The sequence below is a fragment of the Nyctibius grandis genome, chromosome 6 (genome assembly GCF_013368605.1).
Source record: "Nyctibius grandis isolate bNycGra1 chromosome 6, bNycGra1.pri, whole genome shotgun sequence".
NCBI lineage: Eukaryota > Metazoa > Chordata > Aves > Nyctibiiformes > Nyctibiidae > Nyctibius > Nyctibius grandis.
The window spans coordinates 37,547,381-37,559,403 of NC_090663.1; the positions used below are offsets into that span (position 1 = coordinate 37,547,381).

Here is a 12,023-nt window from a genome sequence, read left to right on the forward strand (position 1 = left end):
TGTGCATGCAGCTCTTGCTTTACCTATTAAACTGTCTTTATCTCAACCCAAGAATTTTCTCACTTTTACCCTTTCAATTCTCTCCCCCATCTCACCAGTGGGGAGTGAGCAAGCGGCTGTGTGGGGCTTAGTTGCCAGCTGGGGTTAAACCATGACACCTGGCTGGACTCTACTCAACATTTTTCTTAGAGATTTGAATGATGGAATAGCAGAAGGCTTGCAAATATTTTGTCACAAATTTCAAGAATATAAGGAAGGAGACATGACAGCACCTAATCAAACCCCAGCAACAGTTGCAGAAGGTGCTAAAGACTGCAATAAATTACTTTAGCTAGACAAAGTCAATTCGCAGTTTCAAAACATTCTAACAGTACATTTAAAAGAGAAGTTGTCTGACAATTCCAACTTTGAAGAAATCCTGAACTATAAGAAATGAAACATCCTGAAAAGAAAAGTGAATGCAAAACTTGCTGCCATAGATTTCAGCAGATCATGAAAAGTGCAACAGCAGCACAGGAGGATAACTGCTCCCCACCTGCCCCTTGCAGGGACTAGATCAAACCCGAAGCCATGGCTATCACACACTCTGGCCTCAGCACAAAACTGCTGTCCTGGCTTTGTGGGGATAAAATTTATAGAATCACTTTTCTGTTACATTTAGCTTCAGTTTGTGGCCAGCTGTGGGATGGTGATCAAGGCCATTAGCAGTGACAGCCAGGGCAGCTGGCCCAGGCTGGCCCACAGGTGTATTCTGTAACATTAACGTCAGGGTCACTATAAATGGGAAAGTTGCTGGGGACAGGGGGGGGCCTCTTTGCTCTCTTTTTCCCTTTGTCTTCTCAATGATTGCTATCCCTGGAGGGACTCATCACCACTCTGTGGGCTGAGTATAATTTTGTGTCTTTTGTATTAGTATTGACATAGGTTTTCTTATTTTATTAAATCTGTTTAAATTTCAACCCACGAGCCTCTTTCCTTTTCCCAATTCCCTTTCTCAGCTGTGGAGGGGTCTTGGGTGATAGAACAGCTGGTTATTGTTCAGCCCTGGGTGCAGGCTAAACGTAGACAACTGCTGAATAGAGAAAAAGTTTGGAACCTGAACACAGGACAGGTTTAGAGGTTGTTCTTGAAAGAAGAGCAGGTGAGAAAGGTTTTTGATCCACTCAGCTTGTTAATTTGTTTAATAATAGAGAATGAAAGGGTGATATTTAAGAGGACAAGCTTAAGCTGAAAACTGAACATTGACATACAGTCTGTGTTACACTATGTGACATAACAGTTCCTAACTCATGGGCATACATACACACACACTCACAGAAGCAAGCAGCAGACACAGGGACTAACAACAGTGGGCTAGTAGCACCAGAAGGGTGACTTCTACGTTACTTAAAGAAACAAAATACCTCTATATTTCAATACTGAAACTAAAAAGAGCATTTGGTTCTGCACCATACAAATGGAGCATACGTGGATTACAAGGGCAGAATTTAAAAGAGGTCATAATAGCATATAGATGTGTTATTTACACTGCTTCTTTAATCCCGTGCTGGTTTTAAATGAGAAAGGCCAGACTTGCTACAAATTCTGCACGGGGTCATTGAAATCAATGAAGATGCACTAGCTGGCTTCTGCTGGTGTTTAAGACCCATTAAGTAAAGCCTTCAAAGGCTTTCCTCTTTGGAGTCCTTCCTTGAATTAGTCTAGAAGCCATAGGTAGCAATAGAAATACTTCTTGGCAGAGAGTCTTTAAGCATGCATAATGCACTAGACACACTTCAGAAGTTCTAGCAGCTTTTTGCAGGACTTTTCCCTAAGAACACCCACCAGTAAGGCCCTCAGCTAGCTCTGCAGAGAGGGACTGGGTTAATGAAAGTAATTATGGAATCCATTCTTCTTGTAGTCTCATCTATGGGCCATTTTTGTTATTAAAAACTTAAATTCAAAGCTCATAGAAATTAATAATTATCTCATTTACATTTCTATAGAGTCATCATCACTGTAGCTGTTGACAATTTGTAGTGCTACATTCCTCCAAGCAAATAAAGTCCTGTTGGAAGTGTCCTGTCCTTCCACTTGCAAGAATTTTTTTTTTTAAAAAAATCTGAAGAAATCTTTGTTTTCAAGTCATCGCTGGTTGAACTCCAGTTCCCAAAAGCTAGGCAAATATGTATCATTTCAGCAACATGCGTATTGTTTCAGCATTGTGAAAGAAGTCTTGTACATACATTGTAATTGCTAAAACATCTGAAAGCCAAATTCTCTGGGACTGTCTTTTGCACCAAGTATGTTCCTCACTCCTCTCACAGCTCCAACTATGCAACGGCCCTCCTAGCAGAATGAACACAGTTTTGCTGTAGCCTGGTGTTGCTCCTATCAAACAGGTGTTTCTGCAACACCAGGCTGAAGACATATGTTCCCTGTGTGAGGGTGCAAAGCTCTGTGTATGGAAATATCCTACCCCACTTACATGAAGATAAGGGAAGGCAAAGGCAGGGGCACAGACAAAACAAAAATGGAAAACCAGGAGTCAGAGAAGTCAAACAAAAGCTTGAGGAGAAAAGGAAGAAGCATACTCTTTTTTATAACAATCACTTGAGTAAAGGCTACTCAAGAAACTCACTTTGAACCAGGACACCTGAGATTCCACATTCCTCCTTAGCCAAATAAAAATCTGTATCTTGGGTCTAAAGCGTACGCTTTTGTGTGTCAGAATGGAAACACAGGTTTAGACCAAATTTTAAAAAAAATGTGTCTTATACAGAGAGAAAAGCAACGCAACACCCAGTCCAAATGGTTCTGCTGGGCCAGCAAACAGAAGTCCAGAAAAGTCAAAATGGCTAAAAAACTCAAGGAGAAAGCCAAAGAGAAAAAATTTGCAACGTCCAGTGCTCCTCAAAAGACCCTAAGCAGATAGTGCTAGCTGCTGAGATAAATTCTTTGGATATCCTAGCAACAAGGGAGCAGAAGGAGGCCGTAAGTTTCATTTGTTGTCACTCAAGTTCATGTTGCTAGCATTGCAGATGGAAAAATTGGTAAGAAACATCCATAGCTTTGTGAAACCATGTTAGGCTTTGAGCAGAGCAACACGTGTAGGTGGAAGCACAGGTAAACCCTCTCTATGACAGTTCAGAAAAACTCCAGGCAGTGTGCACACAGTTCTGCTCTGCAGCAGCACCCTACAGACCACTATAGAGATTAGGGCTCCATCTCGGTAAAAAAAGTTTGTCAACAATTCAAGCAGGACCATATAATTAATCTCTACAGAGACTGATTTAGCCTGTCTTCAGAGTACTTTATACCCCATGAGAAGTCAGTAAGGCACTTAATGTCCTTCAGAATACAGATCACAAGCATCTACAATGGCCAACACCTCTCAAGTGGCTAATCAGAGTGATTCCAATTAAATCCCTTTTCCAAAATTTACAAGTGAACCCTGCTGATGATACTTTTTCTGCCTCTCCACATTTCCCACATTTCAGTCATCTCTAGTTCTCAACTTCCATAACCATGCACATGCTGCAAAGAACAATATGACTGAGGCACACTAAATTATGAATGGGATGAAGAAGGTGAATGGAGAAAAAATTTGCTGCTTCTTACAAAGTGAGAACTAGAGGATAATCAGAAAAAAAGCAGTATTTCTCCATGCAGCAATAAATGAACCATGCACCTCATTGCCACAGGATACTCTGAAGCATTGCCACAGGATGCTCAAAAAAAAAAAAAAAAACCACACAACCCACTGATGCTTAAATTAATAGGTGAGAAATCCACTAAGAACTAAACACACTTGTGGATACAGCCTCTCAATCAGGACCCCCACAATTTGCCAGAGAATAGATCACATTCAAGAGGAATTATCTATGTTAGTCCTACTGTTGTAACCTCATCCGAAGTATCCTTTATTACACACAAACATACACACACGGCGAAGAGACAAGTTACCTAGCTAAACTGATGTGTGATTTCACCTAATACAGTAGGCCTTTTTATATGCCACTGTCTCCTCCCCTCTCCCATTTGCCAACAAGTTCCCCTTAAGCTCTTGCCACCAGCTCTAGCAGTACCGGCCAGATTTAACTCTTTAGGGGGGACACCTCCCAGAGTGGTGTGTATGGCACAACATGAAGACACCAGTATTGTATTTAAAAGCACTGCTGATCAGTACATCAAACCCCATTCTAAATAATGCTGCAGCCAATGCACAGCTCTTCTTAAGTCCATTTGTAGTAAGTGTATGGTAATTATGCATACTTAGACTACCTGAGTGCATTCACCACAGTTTCTGAAAGGTCAGGATGTTTAGTAACTCATCATTTCAGCTAAAGAAGAGAGGTCTATAAACTACTTTCATCTACAAAATTAGAAGAGTAAAACCTAGTATCTCTGAAGCAGCTCAGGATGCAGCACTGTAGCTCTCCTCTGTCTGACAGGTAACAAAAGACCAGCTTCAACATCAAGCCTTCCTTCATTGTCACAGCTGTACACATTTGCACAGAGGAGTCCAAGGCTAAAGGACAGCTTTGTAGCTGTCTTCAGTACCTGAAGGAACAGAATTGGTCCATCTCTGACTGGTTGCAAACTGTCCATAGAAATTAATCCTCTTTTAGAAACTAAGCAACAAGATGCAGCAACTTAAGCTGTAAAGATGAGATGGGATCTTACTGAAAAGATCCCATAACTGTGACTATAAGTGAGCAATGTCTGAAAGCCAGTACTGAAAAGGCTGTTTATATTTTTATTTCTTCTGTGGTGATGTAAATGCAGCACATAGGAATACACAAACACTGTGTAAAATATACAACTTTGTATTTCATAATTCCCAGTACAAGGGGGTACATAATACAATATGTATTTGGTTCCAGGGTATAGTAGACATTGAACTAATGTTTTTAAGTCCCTCTTTTTTTCTTAGGTCATGTAGTAAAGTAATTTCTTCACACACACACATATGTACATGATCTAAATAATGCTCATGCTTGTCTAAATTCCGAAGAGGATTACTGAAAATAAAATGTATGTCAAATTAAATTATACCCAAGCTCTTTCATTTAAAAGAGATGCCAGTGAAAAAAGCTTGCTTTGATACAAAGCTGTGGATTGCCAAGTGCAGGTGTCACCCTATCCTCAAGAAACCTGGTACCAGAATAGTATTTCTAATGATAAAATGCACTTCCTGCTGTCCAAATCAGTACAGAATCATCTCTTTCCTTTCTTAGTAGAAGATGCAGGGAAAGCTGTTGTCATTATGGTTGTCTGCCTCCATCTAGTGACTAGAAAAGGTATATAAATGAACTCTACAATGATCAAATAATTGTTTGCCATTGGTGGATAAAACTTACAAATCACAAAACTCTGTTCCGACGAATTTTCAAGGGGTGGAGGAAGTTTATCTTCTCCCAAACAAACAGAATGGAGTGTCTCCAGCATGCTCAGAGAAATGCTAGTGTATTTGTGCAATGCATGTAGGACGTGTATCTCTTACAGAGACCTGGACAGGCTGGAAGGATGGGCCAGCAAAAACAGTATGAAGTTTAACAAAGAAAAGTGCAAGGTCTTGCACCTGGGAAAAAACAACCAAAGAGCCCAGTACAGGCTCAGATCTGTGTGGCTGGGGAGCAGCCTTGCTGAAACGGACCCAGGGGTCCTGGTGGACAACAAGCTGACCATGAGTCAGCAGTGCACCACAGCAGCAATGAAGGTAAATCAGATCCTGAGCTGCATTCACAGGGGCATTACTAGCAGAGATAGAGATGAGATCATCCCACTCTACTCAGCACTTGTCAGGCCACACCTGGAGTACTGCGTCCAGTTCTAGTCCCCACAACTCAAAAAAGACACAGACTCAAGAGGGTCTACAGAAGGGCCATGAAGATAATCAAAGGGCTGGAGAATCTGCCCTATGAGGAAAAACAGGAGTTAGGCCTTTTCTCCCTGGAGAAGAGAAGGTTCAGTGGGGGATCTCATCACAATAGTCCAGTACTTAAAGGGTGGCTACAAAGGGGATGGAGCCACATGGATAGGACAAGGGGCAAAGGATGCAAGTTGCATCGGGAGAGGTTTCATTTGATATAGGAAAGAAATTTTTCACAGTGAGAACAATTTATCACTGGAACAACCTCCCCAGGGACATGGTGGAGTCCCTGTCACTGGAGGTTTTCAAGACACAACTGGACAGAGTGCTAGACAATCTCATCTAAGCTCCCTTTTCCTTTAAAGGTTGGACCAGACCCCTTTCTATGGAAACCAGTGACACTGCGCCAAGAAAGCACAGGCAGAATTCAGCCTTCTGCATTTCTGCAGCCAGCAAGAAAGGAGGTTTAGCAGCTTGAGAAAAAAAGGAGGTAGGAGTAGACGGATTCAATTAATAACATGAGTTCTATTTAAAAGAAGAAAAACAGCCACTCCTTTGGAGTTAGGAATAGTATTCTAAAAACAGACAATCATTTCAGTACTTAAAATCTTACAGGGAACTTCCTGGTTTAGGCAGAGAGCCCATGGTAGTCACAAATGTCATCAGGGGTCAGCAATCAGCCTCGATGAAAAGTAATACCCCTCTCTTGTTGCAGACATGGACAATGATAATATTCATGGCAGCATCTACAATAAAACTTTTACTCAAAACACAAGCACAAACACTACTCCAGACACAAACCCTTTAAGATAGCGGGCTTTTATGCCCGCTATTCTTCCTAAAGTGGTTTTTTTTTTTTACAACCAATAACACCAGAAGATTTTTAATCCACAGCATGACCTGCTCAGAACTCTATCTTACTGCTTTTTTGTAGAGTAAAATTTTATGTCCATGAAAACCTTAATTTAGTTATCTGTAGATATTGTATAGAGATTTCTGAATAAGTTATACTTTACCCACACCTTTCCTTTTTCCTTCTGCCATCTGGAAATACTTATAAGTTTATTTAACATCCAATCATCTGTTTAGCAGAGATGCAGAAAGACCATTAGGGCACAGAGAAGACTGTGAAAGAAGTGTTTGTTCTTTGGTGAGGGAAAATGAAAGTAGGGGAAGAAATATATCATCAGCTCTACTTTGTCCTCTTGGTCTGTATCCTTAAGCTAAAATCACCCCTTAAACATACAGCCTGAGCACCTTCAGTGCATGCAGGCAGTCTTTGAGACAGAAAATTTTCTTCATTTGCACAGCATGGATTGGCAGCAGGCCCATTTCACTACTGCTACAGCATCCAAGTGGTTAGAGTAGTTCCCTGTGCAAGAAATCAAAGGGAACAGGTATTCCCCTACAGAATATGCCCCAAAGCTTGTCTAGCATACCGCATGCAAGGAAAGCCCCAGAAAAGTTGCAAACACAGCAAGGCTAATAACTATGTTCTGCATTTAGCCCTGTGGTCTTATGCTTTGCATAATCTACCTAAGAAAACCACGGGAAGCCCTGTGACTCAAATATAGCTGACTGATAAAGTTCCTTGTCATTATTCCTTGCTCTTAGAAGCATACTGTTTATTTGGTTTATAGGTGCAATGGCTACACAGGGCATGCTCAGATGAACAGAGCAAAAGCTATAGGCTTCGCCCCTTCTCCTTCTTCTTCCTTCCCTATGGTGTTCACAGTCTGCTTTCAGAGCAGCACCCCTGTGATAAAAAAATAATTAAATCAAGCTAAAAATGTGCATTTGGAAATTATTTCCTCTTGTCCTCATGCACAATCACATAAATACACACTCAAATCTGGCCCCTAGCTAAAATCTGTGCCTGAAGATCTTGACTGATCCTCTTGCAAGAAGATTTGATTCATTATTGGATTAAGATTTTTTTTTTTTTTTTACTGATAAGGAATTTAAGAGCACACCTTCCTCTCTGTTTTCTCTACCGGAAATAATTCTCAGATAAATGTGTCTCTCCATAGTTTTCATTCATTTAAGAGACCAAAAGGTATGCTCCTTACAAAAGTGTGTGACTGTTGCCCTGTATAGCATGTAACACAAGGCTATTTATAGAAAGCTGCTGGAATCAGCCACTTCTGCAAGGTTTACTACTAAAGTGAATTCCTTCTAGCCGGCTCCAGATGCAATGTAAGTCCTAACCCTCACTTCACCAATGTAAAACCAGGTCAAGGAAAGAGAGTGAATGTTCACAGATACATTTTTCCCTTACCGTGCAATGCTCTCTGTGATGTCCCAAAATATGGTTGAATGAGCAGAAAGTCAGAAAACAAATGCCAGAATCCCATCTCTCCACAGCAAGAGCCTCTTTAAGAGTGTCCATTCAGAGGGATTCTGCTGGTGGATCAAACCTGCCCATGTTACAAAATAAAAAAGGACATCAACAAGCGTTTATCCTCTGTTAATTACAGCAAGTGCTTTTCATTTTCCTTTAGAACAACCAGATATTTCGTTCAAGGTACACGCTTGTTTTTGCATCACAGAAAAGTCCTTTTTAATCAATATTCTCAAAATAATTCTGTCAGTCACTTACCTCTCATTTATGCGACATGAACAACTTAACCATTTAATCCCACATTAGGGTGATCAGTCTTCTGCACGCCCTGAAATAAAGGAGTGGCTGAACTAATCTCCTGGGACCACCTTCTGCCTACACAGATTTCTCCAGCTAGTTGTGGAAAACTCTGGGCCACTACTTACCTCCTCTGGGGAGGCACAATGATTATCTAGTCCCTAAATCCTCACAGCCAAGCTCCAGCTTTGGATACCATCCATAGTTAATTGTCTTTCTCCCTCTCCCATACTTCATCTCCCTCTTCACACTTTTGGAGTCCTAATCACGCTTATGTCACTTTAGCCCGCTGAACTCAGGAATTTCCAGAATTCTGGTACTTTTTTTGGATGTGTGGGACTTTGGAACCAGATGCCCGTCTCTGGAATTTCATACAGATTTCATGTTGAGATATCTGAAGAGAAGAAGAATGAAGTTGCACATCAGCACTGCATATCAAGTGCTGAAAGTTTTCAAGTTCTGAAAAAGAGGAACAGGCAAAGGAGAGACTGAGCAGATCAAATACCAGGTCTCTCTGGTGTCTGAAGTTCAGCTTTGAAAGTGTCTGTGTTACCTTCAACCTATTGTGGCCCAGGTCTAGCTGTAACATTCATAAGAAGAGGTGCAGCAGAGTGCCTTCAGTAGAATGCATCCTGTAAATAAAAACACTGATCTTAAAATAAAATTTTCTAGGCATGTGTTTATACCTTAAAAAAGTACAAAACTAGTTAAAGTGCTGCAATGCTGGGGAAATGTTGCTGTTTGACACAAAGTATGAAAATTATTTGTCAAAGCTGCTGTTTTTGCAATCGATTTCAAATTATCATATGATTAATGCTCATGAACTGTAACACTTGAATGTTTACTACTTCTACTTGACTTTAGTGAATTAATCATAGTTACATTGATCTACTCAGTCACAGGATGATGCCATTAAGGATAATCCTTACTTGAGTATTCTCTGTTACTGGAATAGGTTTGTGTTTCTATCAATCATGTATGAGTCTCATGGAGGGAGTCTTTAACAATAGATTTTTAATTTCCCACCATATTTTCATTACTTTTTCTTTAAAAATTTATGTGTGTAATTACTTTTGCTCCTATTTGTCCCAGTTTATCTTTTGTGCTAATAAAATAAAGAGAATTTTAAACAGAATAAGAATGACATATTTTCCTCCCACTCTTTTTAACAAGTGTTTCTTAAATTAGATTTCCCTGTTATACAAAAAACCCAGGCAACTTACACAAAAATCTCTGGGGAAAAAATGTAAGATTTAAGCTATATTATTAGTTAAAAAAATGTCAGGAATTAAAATTGGCTTATCCTACTCTTACCTATACTGCATATTATTTCTCAGATCACCCTTAAAAACTATGAAATAGTTTTTAATTTAACATTAAACAACAGAATTATATAATAAATTATATATATTATAATGTTTTAATTTAACATTAAACAACAGAATTATAAAAATTAGTCCATTTGCATGGAAATCCTAAAAGTTAATCAAGATTTGTGTTCCAAAATGGAAATAAACGTTCATATGATTAACAGTGTTAATGACTGAAAAACATATCCTTTAGTATCCTGAATTGCTTTTTAGCTGTAAGTTTCCTATGATGGAGAAAGAAAATCCTAAAAGCAATTCAGACTATATTTGCAAGCAAATTTCAGTTAGAAATGTCCACTTTTCAAAAGTTGGTTGTGCTCATGAAGATTTACAGACGTCCCAAGAAGGATGAACTCCAGGGTCACAGGATTCTTGAACACTCTACATTTTAGCCACAAACCACAAAGTTATGTTAGAGATCTGCTGGAGAGATCAGACTTAGCAAAATCCACAGAGAGAGACCGAAGTCTATAGGCCCATCATTACCACAGCTACATCTTTAATCATCCAGGCCAACAAGTCACGTTGAACTCTTTCCTACAAGGTGCTAAGATATTTAATCAAGCAGTCACAAACGTCTCTCATTAAACTTTCATGTCAATCCACTTAAAAACAATCAGTCTCACTTACATTTTTCTGCCAGATGTATTTACACTGACCACACGCTACCCCAGACAGCATGCAACATTTCTCCTTGCTCTGAGCAGCTTGCCAGGGCCTTGCTTTTCAGCTGCTATTTATAACAGATGCTCAGCTGTAACTTCTCTCTTGTCTCCTTAAGGAAGCTCCAAGTTCTTCCATAATTAATGAAAATCAATCACTGTTACTTCTTTCACGTACATGGAAAGCAGTCCTTCGGCTAAAAAAAAAGAGGTTTAATGGGGAAAATGGTCTGCCAGCTCTTACATTTCCTAGAAAAAACAAAAATCAAATTCTCTGATTTAACCTCCTTCCCAAGTACAAATGTTGCTGCTTTAAAGCACCAATCCCTTACTGAAGAGTTTCTACTATAAAAGCGGTGCCCAGTGAAAACAGTGTTCTTGCACTTAATGTTCAACGTAAGGCAGAAGGTAGGCACGTGGTAAACTGCTGAAGCTGATTATGGCGTGTTTTGACATCAGTTCTCATTCTGAGGAGTTCCATAAGATGAACATGGAAGTCTTCGCATATTTTCTTATTCTTCCTTTGAGCTTTGGGACTTTAAGTATTCCTCTTCCCGAGGTTCTTTTGCCCTCCAAGGAATAACTGTTTCAGGATCCCATAGTTCAATCTAAAACAGTAAACAAGGTAGCTAGAGAAAGTGGTTAAAAAAAAAATCCTGACATGAGCTAGCCATAAACACAAACCCAACATAACGGCCAAAGACTGCCTTGTTCCATGTGTCTGTCTCACCCAAATCAAGGCAGTTAATTGACTGAGCATGGTAAACTCCTTAAAAACAAAAGATACAATTGGGTTAACTAAATAAAAGTTTTCTGTATTTCCCCATGCTATTGATTTCTGTGGAATTTGCTATACAGGCAGCGTTACCTAAGAGGACTGAGCTTCTCTATAGTTTTAACACCTTTTTCTGCCCAGTGGTGTATTTTAAGGAAGGAGAAAGAGGCAAGGGGAAGTGTGATTAAAATCAAAATACTTTTCTTCTCCTTAAAAACGTTGTCATTTCTTTCTTTTGATGGCTCAGTTTAAAGGAAGGAAAAAAAACAAGTGCGTGCCTGCTGTTAGACTGCCTTTGTTATCACCACAGTCACCGCTGTAATTGCACTTTCAACGTCCGTGTCTGCCTCCACCACTGGCACTATTATGGGAATAATTATAGCAGTGTTGACTCTACCACCCTTTTTTCCAGCCTTGTCTGTAACATGTATTTAAAGTGTTTTATTCTACCTGCTTCCAGGCAAGACCAGGCACTTCCCTGTAGGGGAATAAGAGGCCCAAGCCAGCTCTTGCGTTCTTCACAGCATGGCCAGCCTGAGCGAGGCAAGGCACAGGCATTGCCTATGAGCCTGTCTTCTTCACTGCTTATGGACTGGGCAGGGCACAGCTGAGCCAACACATTCAATCACCAGTTACTGCTGATTGCATTGAAGGAACTCCTCTGCAGAGCAGGAGGAACTAAGGGATTAATCTCAGGTTCACCATTAGGCATGTGATGAATTGC

General features: G+C 40.0%; 1 protein-coding gene across 1 annotated transcript in view; it reads right to left on the minus strand.

Moving 5' to 3' along the window:
• Positions 1-7,090: 7,090 nt before the first annotated feature.
• The window catches only part of LOC137665279 (coagulation factor XI-like), a 69,319-nt gene continuing 64,386 nt past the window's right edge, over positions 7,091-12,023 (minus strand). Inside the window, 2 exon segments of the mRNA XM_068404151.1 lie at positions 7,091-7,211; positions 9,063-9,124. Coding sequence (XP_068260252.1) covers positions 7,091-7,211; positions 9,063-9,124 — 183 coding nt within the window.